Below are 17,622 nucleotides of genomic sequence, written 5' to 3'. Positions count from 1 at the left end.
ATTTTTGTTCTTGGGGAAAAAATGTTAGTCTTTGTAAACTTAAATATATACTTATATTCTTTTGCATAGAATCATGCTAGTAAAATAACATACCTGGATCGTCTATCATAACTTCTAGATCTTCGATAGCTGTCACTCCTCTTACTTCTACTTCGACTTCTGCTGTAGTAACTATCATAAGTGTATGACCTACTTTATTAAAGGGAGAAGAAAGTCATTGTAGATTTAAAATTCCTTAACTAAAAAGCCATTAATTTTTAAATGTGTGCTGTAAAGACATAAAGACATATGAGTTGCTATATAAAAATTACTCTTGAAGGATTTGGCAAACAGGACAATTGTATATTTTAAAGAATTTTAAGCACAAGCATCTTTGAAACAACAGCAGGAATAAACCTTAATTTATTAACCTAAAAAAGACTTACTAAGCATTTCAAGTTTTTATTTTCTCTACAAACTACACACTAGGTAAACAACTTCCTGCTAATACTCTTGAAAACAAAGTGATACTTTTTATAATTCGCACAGTAACAACAAATAATAAACAATACTTCTCCTTTACACCATATAATCTCCTAACCCTGCAATATCAGGATAATTTGCTTATCTTCAACTTCTAGAAGACTCTCATTTGTGTTAATTTTGCTTTGATTTTATTTGCTATKATGACATGTATTTGCAGTTACCACAAATAAAGGGGCATCGTTACACTTTTTTTAAAAAAAAATTCAGAATCAGCATAGAAACATACAATCCATACCTGGATCGACTGCGATGACCGTAAGAACTACTTCTGGATCTACTTCTACTATAGCTTCGACTGAAACAAATAAACAAAAAAAACCCAAACACACATATGTTTTAATTTAAATCAAAAATAAGTGCTGAATGGGGGGTGGATGGGAGAGGAACACACTTTACTCTGAATTCCTTATCCATACTGCAAAACATTAAACTAAATTACTCTCAGTAACAGGAAATTCCAAAACCTAGTTCTTCTCACTTGTGCAGTTCAAATAGATGCCTCAGTCTACAGTATGCATAGTTCAGCACAGCACATTTCCAACTTGCTTAGAGACTCGAGCATTGAACTTCTGTGCCTRATTTATTAGGATTTGCAGCTATCTCCAGTGAGAGAAACTTACCTGCGACTCTTGTAACTGTGATAAGAGCTGCTTCGACTTCTTGACCGATCTCTGCTATACCATCCTCTGCTTCGGCTTCTTGTATAGCTCCTTGACCTATAATTGATAAACAACTTTAAAAAGCACATACTGGAGCAAAGAGCAGCAGAAAACAGGAAGCAGCATAAAGGTTTATCTTTCAAGCTTARTATTTATTCCATAGTTGCTGTACAATATAGTGCTGTCTAAAATAAAGACATGACTTGGGAAAGAACATGCTTTAGAAATATGGGARCCTTCACGTTAAGAAGGTAGGTTGTGAGAACAAAACCACAAGTATCTTACCTATATGAATATGTAGAACTTCGTGACCGACTTCTTGAGCGACTATAAGATATGGATCTTGTTCTGTGTCTGGATTTGGATTCAGATTTGCTTCGTGACCTACTAAGACTCCTGGACGGGCTATTGTCATCTCTACTTGGAGATTCTTCTTCACTGGAACTTTCTTGGTTCCTTGGCCTTCGATTGAGCCGTGCTGTTTTTCTAACTTCATCAAACAGAGATCCAGGCCTTACTTTATTCTTAGCTTTTATTTCAATTCTTAAACCTGTTGGTTTTGGCTCTGGAGCTGAAACTGCATTCTTAACTTCTGTGGCAGTACTAACAGTAGCTGACTGTAAATTGCCAACACCTTGCAAAGGTTTCCATTTATTATCCACCACATTACGGTGCGTATTTTCAGTTGTTTCACTTTTTAAACTGCTGTCTTTAGCACTAGACACTGAAACAGAATTATTTTCTTGTCTTCCTACTTCTTTTTCTTCTTTGATATTAATCAGTTCTAAAATACTGTTTCCTAGTTTGACAGCATCTGGTTCAGGGGTTTCAATCTGTACATCTTTGTTCATACTAACACTTAAAGCCTGGGGTTTAGTACCGAGTATGACAGGAGACAAAACGTCCACGACCACCTTTCCCGGCGAGTTACGATCTGGAGTACAAATTTCCATGTTGTCATCTGTCTGAATAACATCTTCCAGTCCATTCTGAATGCTTTCTTCAGTATGCTTAATCTCATTCCTGGAAGCAGCCACATTTATACCCGAGTTTAGCGTACTGGTTGAAGTGTTTGGTTCAATGTTATCTTTAGTAAGGTTACTGTGATCTGATGAAGTATCACATGTAGTGTTTTTACCTAAGAAATTTTCATCTGCACAAGATTTTTCACCATTTCCTATTGTATCTTTGAGTATTTCATCATTTTCGTAAGTGTCTTGTTTTTTATCTTTTATGTCTCTGATAAGGTGCTTTTCTTTCTTATCGTCCTTGGTGACTGGCTTTTCATTTAGGTCATCATCATCTTCTTCACCAAACTCCAGTGGGGGCTGCCAGTGAAACATTTCTTTTCTTTTCTGAACTTTGTGTTTCTTCTCTTTTTTCCCTTTTGATTTTTCTTTTGTTTTTTTGGAATGTGATTTTTTAAGAGTCTTTTTCAATCCATGTTTGTGTTTTTTTGACTTTCCTCTAGTATTTATTGAGCTAGAATGAGAACTCTCAGATTCAGAAGAGGATAGCTGCTGTTTGCTTGTCTTCCAAGTACAATCAGAATCCAGAAAACCTTCTGAAGAATTTGATTTTGTTTTTGTCCTTTTGGTAACACTAAGCTCTGTATCAGATCCTGAAGAGGCCTCTCCTTCCTCTTTACCAGAGGAAGGTCTGGAATCTCCTCTGTTATGCCTAGCATCTCCTCGTTCTGAATTTGACTCTGAGTCCCATTTACTACCCGAGTAGGATTTTTGTTTAGTTTTTGCACCACCTCTAGATTGCCCAGAAGATTTCTCCTTAACAGCTTTCTTTTTCGAATGATCAGAATCTCGTTCACACTTCAATTTTTCCTCTTTTCTCTCAGAACTAAAGTTACTTTTATCCTGTTTCTGAGCATCTGTTTCTGACTGAAAATGGTTATCTTTTTCCTGGACTACTTTTGTTTTGACAGAACGCTCACTATCAGTAGAAAAGTCTGAAGATGATAAACTGTCACTCTCTTTTAAACCTTGAGAAGATTCATCATGGTCTTTAGTACCTTTATAATGGAGAGTACGTTCAGAGCTAGTTTCTTGTCTTATTTTAAGAGACCGAGTGTTTTGCTCCTTGGCTGCAGATTTTCTTTTGTTTCTGTGCCTATCATCACTACTAAGGGAATAATAAGACGTTGACTCACTATAACCTGACCTGTCACTGTGGTATTTACTTAGTGATGGCGATCTGCCTGAAGAACGGGATTTTGTTCTYGAGCTAGATGGACTTCTTGATCTCGTATAAGATCTTGAGTATGACCTACTTCGAGAGGACCTGCTTCTTGACCTCAGCCAACTATCTGAGCTTCTGTCACTATGATATTTGGAATAACCACTTCGATCACTATCTGAACTCCTTTGTTGCTTATGGTAGGATGAAGAAATATTAGCCTCTTTAATAATTACTAAATTATAATTAGTTTGTGCAGGTATTAGATGTGTTGTTTTAGCTTTCATTTCCTGAATTCGCTCATAAGATGGCTTCCAYGGTTTCTGCCCAGGTTTCCATCTTGAAGGTGGTGGGCTATCACTTAAGGGTATAACAGGGAGGTTTTCTGGGACAACTGGTGGTACAATAACTTTATCAGTCGGTAGTATAACTGCTCTTACAGGGTCAGTAGTCTTATTCAACTTATTTTCATTTAATCGTGCCGAAATATTTCGAGGTGAATTGGAAACTGTCTTTTGATGTCTAGAATTAGAACTTGATCTTGATCTACTTTGAGAACGTGATGATTTAGAGGCTGATCTTGATCTAGAACTTCCTCGGGAATAAGATCTTGATTTAGATCTAGACCTTGACCTAGACCTGTACGACCGAGTCTCTCTGCTGGATAAAGTCGATGAACTCTGATCTTCCTTGTCAGATTTAGACCAGTCTCTTCTAGATGAATGTCTAGAAGACGATGAAGAAGAACGAGATTTCCTCTCATGATCACAAGATGATTTTGCCTTCCTGAGGAAGGAATGAGAGGATTCCACATCTGATGATGGTGATGTTTTCTTTTTTTTAGTTTGCTTGTGCTTCTTGAAATGCTTTTGCTTTTTAGATTTCTTTTTATGTTTCATTTTCTTTTTCTCTTTTCTGTGTTTTTTGTGATGGCTAGAATATCTCGTTGTATTTAGATCAGAATAGCCATTAGGTGACCAAGATCTCGATCTCCGGGATGCGCTCCTTTCATCCCATCTGCTTGTACATGGGTCACTCAACCTTAAAAATAAACAAACAACAAATCCCACTAAGTGGAAATTCTTCAAAAAAATGCAAGATGGCTATTTTTTTCTCCTCCAAAGCAATTAATAAAGTTTAAAAACTATAAAAAAAAACTGTATTTGGTAACAGACAACTGTGCTTCGATTAAGCTTGTTACACTCACTTTAAGACACGGAAATTGCACTGCTATTGAGAGGGCTRTATCTTCTCTGTAAGAGATGAGTTACCCAATATTAGAAAATTTTGTATACTGTAGAACCAATGTAAAGAGATTTTGACTTAGTCCACAAAATTATACCCTTACAATTACAAAATTCACAAACTAGTTTAGATTATATTTAATAACATCATTTTATTTAGTATTCTTTTAGCTTGTGTGGTGCAATATATTATATATTGCGTTGCTTCACTTTATTGAAGTGGTTTATGACAAACATTTGCAATTATTCCATCATCATTGTATATACTGTCCTTCAGTTCTGCCCTTAGGGTTTAACCAGCACACGTTGATACAAGCTCATATTTATTATCAAGTCATCAGAASTCCTGAAAAGGCTGGCTTCCACTAGTGAAGCAGTAACTGCAGAAAGAACAAATAACTAAAACTTAATATAGAAATGGTAGATTCAGCAGTCTTACTTGGTATCCAAAGAAACCAGATAACYAAGTTTGAAGCTAAGGGAAATTTGACATCACTAGGTCAATAAAAAGTGACAGGCAACTGGACAGGTTTTATCTTAAGTAAGTGCCCAAGGTGGCACTATCAGAAACCAACCATTCTGACCTCCTGACACTTTTCAGCATGTGTTCAGCTGGTGTTATGTCAGCAAAGAAGAAAAGTTGAGAACTTTCATTTAAATTCCGAACACTAGAAATTTTAAGAAATATGTTAGCTACAAAGATCCTCTTAATATGTTTTTCTAAACAACAAGAATGACAAGGTGTATCTACATAATTTATTAAAGTCTGTGTAAAAACCAAGATATTTTAAGTTTGTATTATGGATCTTACTTATCGCCTTTACTCCACTTTTCTCCACTAGGTGGTCTATATGTTCTTAATCTCTGCATTTCTTCTTTCCAGTGGGGAGGGGTCTCACTACTCTCATCATCATCGGATTCAGAACATGACCGTGACCGAGGTGGGGTGTGATATCGCTACAAAAACAGAGAAAGATAATTATGTATTTCTTCTCAAAGGAGACCAGAAATTATCGGGTGCTGCTTTTACAGATTTTGCATGCATCTTCATAATACTAGCCAGACAACTTCATCCAGTTATTTCCACATAAAATCCAAGGAACACATACATTTTGAATTTCCCACCAAAAATGTCCACTTTTGATATGCACAGTCCACACATCTGGAACAGGATTACAGGGCTAACTGTATCTTTTCATACTTTGAGGTCACTTCTCAAAGCCAAAGGAGAGAAGGGACAGCTAATCCCATCTTTYGAAATGAGGAAGGAAAAATCGATCATGATTGAGGAGATGGCCACGGATTTACTTTGCATAGTATGTTCTGGAGTAAGACAACTGCTGCAGATAATGAACCAATTTTTCTTCAGGCTATTAATGCACAAAGTCTCCCTTCACAGTTAACATACGCTTAGCTGCTTGTACATGTAAAGCCAAGATCCATTCAAAAGTAACTGCTGTTCACCTCTTCAGGAACGYGCATGCACTTTAAGAACTCCAAGTAAAAAAAAGTCTCACAAAAGCATAAATGATCCTTCATGATAAAAATTGATATTTAGGCACAGCAATCAAGTAGGCAACAAGAGCTAWACATGCAGCAGCAGAAAAAAATTTAATATTGCTAACTCATCATTTTCTATTACCCAGTTGGAAACGTACTTAGATAACTTGTATGAGGAAATTAAATGCTCCCTGACTCAATTAACACAGAGAAAAAATGTCTGGATTTTACTCAATCATTTATAAGGCAAGTAATATGTGAAAAAAACACTRCCCACTAGAATAAAAATGTAAAGATCCATGTATTAGTTTATAAAGAATTCAGTTTACTACAGGTAGAAGTATTTAAGACTTATCCATTTATATAAAACATAATAAAGAAAATCTGCCACAGAGACTTGCAACTTTCCTATCCTTTAAGTAAAATAATGACTACTTAAAAAAAAAAAAAAAACACACACTCCAATTACAGCTTCACCGATGCACAACATATTACAGGTTATTCAAGGATTTCTCTGATTCTTTCAGGTTATACTAAAGTCTTTTGCTTTCAGAGTTCTAGAAGAATTCAAAACTACAGATGAATATCTTAAATACCAAAGAAGTTGGCTCAGTATAGGGYCTGTTGTTAAACGGACCATGAGAGATGGTAGAAAATCTGTTGCTTTAACTAACGTAATTTCTGATATTATGGTTTTTCATTTTTAATTTTGCCAAGAAAGTACCCTAAACCCTTGCAAAAGCCAACTCCACTTAATTTTCAGGGAACTACAGGTCAGTCAGCCTAATTTCAATCCATGTAAAGGTGATGATGAACTAATCCTGGATAAAATTTCTAAGCACAGGAAGGACAAAGTGATCAGGAGTTATCAGCATGGACTCACAAAGGAGAAATCATGCTTCACCAACCTGACACCCTTCTGTGATGGAATAAYTGGCTCCGGTAGATGARGGAAGAACAGTGGGTGTTGTCTACCTTGACTTCAGTAAAACTTTTGACACAGTCTGCCATAACATCTGCATAAGCAAGCTCAGGAAGSGCAGAACAGATAAGCAGACTTTCCGTCCAAAATTGGATTGAAAACTGGCTGAACAGCAAAGCTCAGAGGGTTGCAGTAAGTGGCACAAAGTCTAGTTGGTAGTCAGCAATGTATCTCAGTGGTTAACACTAGATCCAATTCTGTTCAACTTATTCATCAACAACCTGGATGATGATCCCAAAATGCACTCTCAGCAAGTTTGCTGATGATGCAAAACTGGGAGGAGTGCATGACACACCAGAGGGCTGTGCTGCCACTCAGAGGGACCTTGACAGGCTGGAGACATGGCAAAACAGGAATCTCAGGAAGCCCAGGGGGAAGCCCAAAGTCCTGCACCTGGGGAGAAACATCCCCATGCAGCAGGACAGGCTCGGGGCTCACCTGCTCGAGGGCAGCCCTGCAGAGAAGGGCCGAGGGGCCCCAGTGGACACAAAGTTGACCGYGAGCCAGCAATGTGCCCTGGTGGCCAAGAAGGCTGGTGGTATCCCGGGCTGCATTAGGCAGAGCATCACCATCAGGCCGAAGGAGGTGACCCTCCCCTCTCCCCAGCCCTGGGGAGGCYGCACCTGGAGCGCTGTGTCCAGTGCCGGCCTCCCCAGTACAGGAGAGGCAGGGACCTGCTGGAGCGAGTCCAGCAAAGGGCCTCTCAGATGACTAAGTGCCTGGAGCCTCTTTCATACGAGAAAATGCCGAGMGCGCTGGGGCTGTGCAGCCTGGAKAAGGGAAGACTGAAGGGGGATCTTCTCAACGTGTGTCAGTTCCTGAAGGCGGCAGTGTCCAGAGGCCAGGACCAGACTTCTCAGCAGTGGTGCCCAGTGACAGGACAAGAGTCAATGGGCACAAACTGCAACACAGGAAATTCCAGCTGAGCATCAGAAAACACTTCTCTACTGTGGGGGTGACTAAGCACTGGAAGAGGTTGCTCAGAGAGGCTGTGGAGTCTCCGGGCTTGGAAATATTCAAAAATTGGACAGTTGGGCAGCCTGTTCTAGTTTTAGCAGCTTAAGCAGGGAAGATGGACTAGATGATCTCCAGAAGTCCTTTGCAACCTCAGTSATTTTGTGACTCTTAAAACTTTAAGCTATTTTTTCAGAAGGTTTTCTTTTCTTAAAAAAAAAATATCAGAACTTTCCATTTCAGAGGCTTCATTTTGTGGATTATCCCAACTTCCAAACACAAATGAAAGCTGTCAGATGCCAAAGTTCATATTTAATGTCAAGGCTGGCAACTAAGGGAACAGGAGGCYCTCAGATGAGGCCCAAACACTGGAAATTCCTTGCTCTATGTTACAGCTATCTAAATCATTGATTTTGTGGYTTAAGATCTTTGCCTCAGGGGAACGAGTTGAAAAGCGTTCCACAATCCAGTGACTATCATATAAGAAAAATAATGCTTTGGGGAGTCTAAATTAAGTCTTTCTAATGAGAAGTGTCTTAAGCTATGTCAGTAGGTGTATCTGAGGACTCTCACATGCAAAGCTGATTCTGCAGCACCAAGTCTTCTGCTGGTTATGGCTACTCAAATGCTACCTGCTAAACTGACCCATAGAAGTATTCTTAAGGGGAAGAAYATACATTCATGGTATTCTACATTTGAAATACACCACAACCAAACGCACATTTAAGAAAAAATATTCTTACTTTTAACTTTTTCTACTGAAAAACTCAATAGCATAGACTGGAAAAAAAAKGACTGAAAAAACCCCTAATATAGTTGTGCAATGTTTCAGGCCTTGTACTGTGGATGTATTAAAGCAGAGACAAAACTTTTGCTTGACAACAGTGGCACTAAAGTAAGTCTTCAGGATATCAAGTTCTAAAGTGAAAATGAAATCTAAAGACTGCTGCTGTTCATGTACAGAGGAAGATATAAAAATTAGATTGAGCCTCTGCATTGGGGGCTGGGGGAGAGGAAGCCTCTTTTCTACTTGCATTATGAAAAGCAACTTCTTGTTTAACAGTGTCATCTAARATTACATGTATTTCATCTCAGCATTGAGAGCAGATGAAATCTGGCAAACCATGCTATACAGGTAAAGAAAGAAAATAGTTTCCCTAAAATGAGAAAAAGAAAACAAATTTAGGTGATTCTGCCAATGCTARCAACAAAATTGCTTTTGCCCAGCAATAAATACACAATGATCAKAAGGAGCAAATACCAGAATTGAGGAGACAAGCTATGAGGCTGGGCACTTTTATGATACTGTAGAACAGCCATATCTGCTGTTACGCTTTACAGTCCAAAGGTGTATCAAAGCAATGGGGAAATTCAATGAGTGAAGAAGAATTAAAACTTTTTGTATTCCTCATTGCTTCAGATCCTGTGGCTTGCCTGGGTGAATTTGGTTGAATTTATTTCATTAAGTGAGAATTTCATTCTTATGTTAAGAATAAAACGTAAGAATTTCAGCTTTTCTCAAAGCTGAGGAGTAAKCTTCTGTTCTCTCAAACAATCTTTTGGCAAGATGACATTAACAAGAAGGGTGAAATAAAAAGCATTTAAAATGAACTACTTTCTAGCTTAGAAAGTTGAAGAGTTGTAATCTATAGTATGTCAACAATAGTTAAAATGTCAAAGCAGCCTTCAAGAAAATTCACCCTTATGGTCAGAGAAGGGGTTGGGAGGGAAGAAAGAATATAGACGTACTATTGTGCCTCTTCCTTTAATTTTTCGTCCCGATTTAGAGACTGATGGTTTCTGGTCAGTCAGAACTGGTGCAGCATCAAGATGCTTCCTAAATACATTAATAAAATATGAGCTTAGAGTGCAAAAAGCCATATAAAATTTTTTAACAAACTTAGCAGATTCAGTTAATCATACAAAATATTCATCTTATATTTTGATATAGTGGAACTGAGAATTCAGTGAATGGTATTCTAAGAAGCAAGCAACAAATAGTTCTGCAATGAAAGGCAAATCAATACGTATTGGCCTTCATCCACCTGTGTTGACTATCTCCCCTCCCAACATGATAAATAAATGCTAACAACCAAGTCTGCTGCAAAGAACTTCAAAGTATTATGCTGATGCAGTGCACGACCTTTCCAAAAATGTTAATTTGTGGTTGGCACACAAATCATGAAGATGACACCAACAGAATAGTTTAAGTATCTCAGCAGCTACACAACAATGCCAACAGGAGTCTCAGGTAGTCCACAAGTTTTGAAAGGTTGCTTCTCTCAAACAACACGAGGCAATTCAGCATTCCTTTTTACACAGTTTGTTTGATGTGCTTGAAAGAAACTCTATAGAGACATAACAAGTATTATTTTAAGAAAAGGCTTAGAGGAGAGTATACCACTAACATTTTATTTATTTATCCATCCATCTATCTATATATCTAGAGAGAGAGGGAGAGGGAGGGAGGGAGGGAGGGATTTATATATTGAAGAGATTTTAGAGATGACTGGTGATGTGTTACATTAAACATTAACCTGACTCCAAAACTGAGGAAATTTGATAGAAAAGAACACAAACTGAATGAAATTCAGTAGATGTGCAAAGTTCAAATTGAAAATAATTTGCAAACTCATGACTTCCTTTGTCTCAAATAAAAAACCCTCCTATTCTCAAAAATCATACGCTGCTTGTAAAATTCTAGTTGACTGATTGATTTTGAACCAAAATTTCTCTTTTGGTATAAGGAAGATGCAGACTCACCTCTCCAGTTTAACCTTGCCTTGCAATCCAATATTTGCAATGTTTTATATCATAGAATTTATTCCAGAATTACCAAATAATCTTTTTGCATCATCTGAATATAAGGTTATTACATGTATGATCCTTGAACCAAGCTAAATCATTACATTTAACAATAAAAAAAAATGATCCAGGTTGAAAAGAAAATTCCCAGGAAAATCATAAAAAAGATAGCTAAATTACCTTATTTAGAAATTCTGACTACAGTCATTGTTTGGTTATCAGGGCTAGCAATACARTGTTAGCGGGAAAATTTTACTTACAGTTTCTACTAAAAAAGCTAACATAACAAGAAAACTCAGTGTTCCTTACGGTTCAGGTTCTACGTTGACAACAGGCACATCTCTTCTTAGCAAAAATCTGTTTTCAGGCACTGGGGGAATTTCTTCAGGACGTACCACAGGCTTGTCCCTCTTTGTGCTAACATCGATTGCTTTTTCATTTACATCACTCTTGTCAGAAATACTGCTACAGAAAATAATTTATAAATCAAAATTAATTGGCAACTGAGAAAATCACCACTTTTCAAAACAAATTACCAAAATAAGCCCACATGATGCTTTAGGCTTTAAGATGGCTGCAGAACTGATTTGTGTTTCATCATTCCTTCATTTATTTTATGCTAACACCTAAAGGGATGATGGTGCAGTATTATAGAAAAAGGCTCAGCTCTCACTTCACAGCTAAAAATTTTGCCTTCCATTTACCAATTGTCATAGAATACTTACAAAAATATAATCAACTATAAAATCAAAGACCACTTATTTGCATGCCTCACTTCTCACACAGAAATACTTAATCTCAAATACTTCAACACATCTAGATGCATTTATTTCAAAGTCACTATTAGCTTCTATTTACCAAAATTAACTGATTTGTTTCACGTAAAAATTACACAGCAATCTCTGCTTTAATTTGTAGGGTTTTTTTAAAAAATCAAAGCAGCCCAAACTTACAGAATATCACCTTCATATTTATTGTATGACTACTTCATGAAACCGAAGTAGTATTTCTCAAATTTTTCTGGAATTCTTAAATTTAAGACACTAGTCACCGTCTTTGGTTTGAGGTTCGCTTGCACCTCGGATCCTCTTTCTTCCTCTCCTCTCTTCTTCGTTTCCTTGACTGTTTAGTTTTAGCTCTTCTTTTACGCTTTCTTCTTCTACTTCTTTCATTTTCAGTTTCACTTTCAGACGAAGTTTCTGAAGAGCTTGATGCACTGGAGGAGGAGGAGTCTGAAGCTTCTGAGTCAGAACATACTTTTCTCTTCTTCTCCAAAGCTTAGAAACAGATAGCATTCCAGTTTTACAGTGCATACATATTCATATATACGTATTATGTATATACACACAGCACAAAATAAGTGTGTGTGTGTGTGTGTGTGTGTGTGTGTGCATGCATGTACACACATACACACACACTGCTGTAGAAAAGCATGGTGCATAGACCATGAACAGGTTTAAGGTCATTATATTAAGCACAATAATAAAAATTTCTATGATTGTGTCCAGCCTAAACCCCTATCAATAAAATGATTAAAATATTTTTTTTCAAAGAGGTTGTTGGGGAGGATGGGAAGGGAACCTTCAGCTGTTATCAAGTGAGCTATAGAAACTTCCATCCACAACTTCTGCCATGTAAGAAGATGTACCACTGCAAAGCTAAAACATTTATCATACAYGGTAGGTTTATAATAAATTCAACATTAACATATGCCAAGACAATACAAAGAAAGGCTAATAAGTATAATTTTTAAGAGGCTTTTCCTCCTCCACTCTTCTTTTGAAAATATATTTCAAGTTTAACACTGAATTCACATTTTGAGGTTCTTCCCACAATATACAGATGAGCAAAGATCATTCACAGTAACAAAACTTCAATTTCTTCAGATAACAGCATGTCAGTTGAAGAAAGTTTATGAAAAAGTTCATCTCGGCCTCAGTTGTATACTTCTCATTTCTAAAACTTTGTCATCCTCTCCTTTTTGCATCCTCATACTTCTGTATTATTTATTCACTGACTCTCTCTCTCTCTAGGAGATAAATAACCACAATAACTTTGAGGAAAATCAAATCTGGAGTAAAAATCCCAAGGAAAAAATGAAAGAAGAAAATTATGTTATAATTCTAYACACACTGAAGATATTAACATTAAATGAACTTGCAATAAACCTTGTCTTTAAGTCTCTGTGCAGTTTTTAAAGCTTATGTTTGGGTCTGCATTTTCCACTCCATTCTTCCTTAGCATGTCACATTAACATAGAGCACTAATTAGAAGAGGACAAGAAGCAGGCAGTTAACTTCAAGTACATGCATACTTACCATCTTTTGCTGATTTGGTAACAAGCACCCCACAATCAATAACTCGTACATCTGCATAGGGCCTACTTGCAGTGTCAGTTTTCAGATTTTCTATTTGTTCTATTACTTCAAAACCAGAAATYACCAGTCCAAAGACAACATGCACACTGCAGAAAAAAAGATGTGGAAAATATGTTTACAATTCTTTTCCAATGAATTCTTCAGATTAAAAAAGTCACTCTGAAATAGAAACATTCAGCTTCATTGGCATCATCTGGCTCTTAAAATAACATACTTTTAAAGTAAGATTGTTACCAGTTTTACATTTACAACAATGTTAAGATTTCATGCAAGGGGAAACAAAGTCCTCTCTGGTTCAATTTTAGAGAAATGTTTGCTGATGACCTGTTTACACTGCCTGTCTAGGAAAGCAAAATGACATCTAATCCATTTTTCTATTTTCAAAACTTTGTGCAAGAGAATCTGAGGACAGTAAATCAAGAAAGCACATAAGTATATCTTTTCCCATAGAATGAGCATTTTAGGTCAATACAAACTCAGCACACAAGTTCCCACTGACATGTCAGGGATAGTTATAATTGAGGTATGCCTAATTCTGTTGTATCTCAYCACATTTCTCTTTTCTTCCTCCTTTGTCCCAAAATTAGTACTTCCAGGAAGGATTTTGAGGATAGKGTGTATGGAAAAAGTACTATCCTAATATACTAAATACGACAATTTCAACTCACTGATTTATTGGCTGAGAGCAGCAAACAAATTTAAATAACTGTTAAGATTTAGAATCTTTCAAGCTTTTGACTAGGTTTAGAAAATAAATTATGATTTGAAATTTTGACAAAAGAACAAAATAATCTTTTGTTTTCTATCTGKTTCTATTGTACAATCTTTCATGGAAATGAGTATTTCTTTCTCCCTTCCTGTCTACTTTCAATATGATGAAGACTCACAAACAATCTTCAAATTTTAATCAGCATTTGAAAACTATAAAAGACCCTTACCCATCAAGATGAGGAGCAGGTTTTGTTGTTCTGTTTGACAAACAGCAAGATGGTAAGATGATAAAAAAAAATCAGGGAGTCAGGTGAAGTAAGAGGAGAATGGCACAGAAAAAAATAAAAAAGTGAAGGTAAGACAAAAAACAGTGAAAAAAGTCAATTACATATAAGGAAATAAAAGCCTTGCAAATTACATACATACACCCTTTTTTAAACCTTTACWTGACATTTAGTTTTAGCTAACTGTGCACACTTGAAAGTGCTACCAAGTATCATTACATGCATGCAATAATCTCCATATAAATGTCTTTAAATAAGCACTCAAAAACAACATTTTTAATCACAAAAGATATGAGTTTACAATAAATACTGGCTAATTATTGCAATTTAAACATTTCTGTAATTATAAGGTCACTTAAAAATCAGTTCTATTAAAAAAATAAGGAAAACAGTTATAATACGTGAGAGATTCTTTGCTTGTCTCTTTTTCTTGCTTTCTTACTCTCCATCTACTTGATTGGCTTCATGACTCAGAATACAAAGCAATAAATCTGTATTTAACCACCAAGACTACAGCACTTCAGCTCATAAGCTCACAGGCTTCCCTAAAGTAACAGCAGCACAATGCAAGCAGACAGTATACGATACTCTACAGTTTCCATGATGAATTCAGACTTCCCCTATTTTTTGCCTTSCATTATTTAGCTGTTTCTAGCCTGAAAGGGAAATCCCAGTGCATTACATTTTGTACATTAGCCTAAGAGATGTCTGATGAAACTAAGSCAGATTTCTGACTTGACTTCAAATACAAATACTCAATGCTGTACATCTATAATTACACATTAAGATTCAAGTTTATGATAATGATGCTATCACCTGGTACCTTTCTAAATCCTTTTCTAGTGAAGGAAATAAATTACTTCTGTATTCAGAAACATTCTCACAACTTTTTCATCTGAGTTCTATATGCTAGCCTATATTAATGTTGCAGTGGGAACCAAACTATATGGACAAATCTAAGTGACATGAGAACTTGCATTAAACTTACATATGGAGCAGGGAGGGAAAGGAAGTCAAGGTGATTTGCATTTAAAGTTAGTTAATTAATTACTTAAAAATATTTTTCCACTCTCCTCCATGGTCACTGATTTGTCTTTCTAGCCTTTTTCTGCTCATCTCAAAAAATAATCACAGGGTCTATCTATCATTCAGACGCTTTATCTGAATTTGTAACAATGCAAACTTGCGATAATGAAGCAGTATTTTATTATATATATTATTATACATTATATTTACTGAAAAGCTACTTTTAAGCATATACYGTCACTCTAGTTTTGAGCTTCTAGATCACAAAAGGCTTTAGTGTTAGAAAGCATGCTGGAAGATGGAACAGCAAATCAGGAGTGTTTACACTCCAATTTTGTTAAGCTCCRAACAGCCTTTCCACTTCTGTAATATTGAATATTACAGAAAACTTCTCTAGTTTAACACAGGGAAAGAAATTGCATCGAGAAGATATTTTATTTCTCTTAATAGTACTTTGTGTACTTGTTTTTTCTCTTACCAATACAGCATATTGCACACAGCATATTGCTACAAACAGAAAATTTGTTACAGCTTTTGAAGTTCTATAAGCCAAAGTTAACTGCATTAACAACCTGCTGTCGAGTAAACATTTTAAGCGGGCTTAATATAAAGCTGATTTGAAGTAGTGAAAATAGAAGGAGGTTACTTCAGTGAAACCAAAAGCAAACAAATCTTAGCATTTAGAATTAGCTAGAGAAAGCAACAGGTTCAATACACTTGATACAAATGCTGTAGTAATGTGCTCCTGCCATGCTGCAGCAGCACTTATAAACCAATTCAGCAAGTTACCTGAGCATGTACTTTCTTTAGACTAGTCCTCAAGGAGCAAGGAGAGGGAYAGTCAGTAGCACTAAAAGCCATTTAGAGGTTTCTCTGATTACACTGGCAATTTGATAGGTAAAATGGCTAGAGTTTTCCTCATTTACTTGTTCATGAAATGAAAATCATTAGGATAAAGTTTTCCTCTTGGGTAATGCTTTCTCCAAACGCATGAAAAGGAGTTAGGTGACTTAACAGACTTCCTGTGGAAAGCAGAAACCTAACTCCTCCTTGGGCCTTTGACAGTTTTCTCATCTCAAGGTTATAGTTGTGACATTAGAATTATCCTGCAGTCATTTCCACTTTAGAAGACCACTTAGTTGTGTGCTTATGTTCCGCCTGTCAATTCTTAAGCATTTACTTTGATATCAGAACTTCACCAGGAGAAAACCTACCTAATACTTTTGCATTTAGAAACTCAGTTATGATGAGTTCCTCCCAAGAAATAATATCTATAGAATTGCTTTAATAAAACAACTTTTATAGTCTAAAATACTCAAAATCTACTTCATAATATACACTATTGTCCAAGTTATTTACAGAAAGACAGATACCTTTATTCTCTCAAGATTAAGGTAAATTGGTTTGATACTGCTGAGGAGAAGAGTATCTTTTTGATAAAAAGCATGTTATCRCCCACCCCCAAGAAACTCAGTCCTAATAAAAGATTCAATGCATAACAATATGATCAGAAAGACAAGAAAGATAAAAACAGAAAGAGAAAAGGAAAGGACACAGCCTTAGAGGAATGAGACATTACCTTTGGAGCGCACGATGTAACACTGTTTCTGTAAATTTTACACAAAAATGGCAGAAATAAATTGTAATACATTTTCAGACAAAACTGAGTCTATGTTTTAWTAAACACAAATTTTAAATTAATATTAATCAATTTGTATGCAGAACAAGGATGCCTAAAAAGAGGGCTCTAAATTTTCTTTAGAATATCAGGCACTTTGAAAACTACAGTAAGTTTTCCTTAAAAACAAAAAAACCTGAAGACATAACCTGCTTGCATACCCTATTACAAAGATAAGCCATTAGAAAAGAGAATCCTCCCATTCCCTCTGAAAGTCTCAAACCAGCAAAAGTGCTAGAACACATGCACAACGTTAAGCAAATGAATAACTGATTTCAATGAGATTATTCACATGCTTGCAGTTATAAAGGTGCTCAAATGCTCTACTGAAGCCGTTCCTAAGTATATACTTTATAGGATGGCATCCCATAATTGAAACATTTAGATTTACAAATGAAATGTGTTGTAAGTCAGTAAGCCACAGTTTAAGTTCCACAGATGTCTAACATCTTCCTTTTATTATGAAACTTTTCTAAAAATAGGAAAAATAGGTGCTTTTTCTAAAAAAGAGAGTGAGCACATGCACCAAAATTCTTTGGTTTTGTTCTGGTTTAATTCTCAACAGAAGTGTTGTTTCAAAAACACATCACCAGTTAAACCTTAACTGTACTTTGTCTTCTACATAGACCAGCAGTTTTTAATTATCTGTCTGCATATCTGAGCAGAGAAGTGACGGGTTTGTAACT

At 36.1% G+C, this 17,622-nt stretch overlaps 1 protein-coding gene across 6 annotated transcripts in view; it reads right to left on the bottom strand.

The window, feature by feature from the left end:
* The window catches only part of NKTR (natural killer cell triggering receptor), a 43,914-nt gene that overhangs the window by 4,077 nt on the left and 22,215 nt on the right, over nucleotides 1-17,622 (bottom strand). For 3 of the 6 annotated variants that reach the window (XM_085316508.1, XM_085316509.1, XM_085316513.1), the window contains 10 exons: nucleotides 14,176-14,205; nucleotides 13,178-13,323; nucleotides 11,911-12,136; nucleotides 11,169-11,324; nucleotides 9,804-9,891; nucleotides 5,430-5,575; nucleotides 1,470-4,415; nucleotides 1,146-1,241; nucleotides 761-820; nucleotides 94-192 (listed from right to left, as the gene is read on the bottom strand). In XM_085316508.1, coding sequence (XP_085172634.1) covers nucleotides 94-192; nucleotides 761-820; nucleotides 1,146-1,241; nucleotides 1,470-4,415; nucleotides 5,430-5,575; nucleotides 9,804-9,891; nucleotides 11,169-11,324; nucleotides 11,911-12,136; nucleotides 13,178-13,323; nucleotides 14,176-14,205 — 3,993 coding nt within the window. The remainder of the gene's footprint in view (nucleotides 1-93; nucleotides 193-760; nucleotides 821-1,145; nucleotides 1,242-1,469; nucleotides 4,416-5,429; nucleotides 5,576-9,803; nucleotides 9,892-11,168; nucleotides 11,325-11,910; nucleotides 12,137-13,177; nucleotides 13,324-14,175; nucleotides 14,206-17,622) is intronic. The other 3 variants (XM_085316510.1, XM_085316511.1, XM_085316512.1) reach the window with 3 other exon arrangements.

The sequence above is a fragment of the Rhea americana genome, unplaced genomic scaffold (genome assembly GCF_003343005.1).
Source record: "Rhea americana isolate MKP2758 unplaced genomic scaffold, rheAme1 scaffold_47, whole genome shotgun sequence".
NCBI classification, from domain to species: domain Eukaryota; kingdom Metazoa; phylum Chordata; class Aves; order Rheiformes; family Rheidae; genus Rhea; species Rhea americana.
Note: the sequence above shows the minus strand (reverse complement) of the source record. Positions and strands in the feature narration are given on the sequence as shown.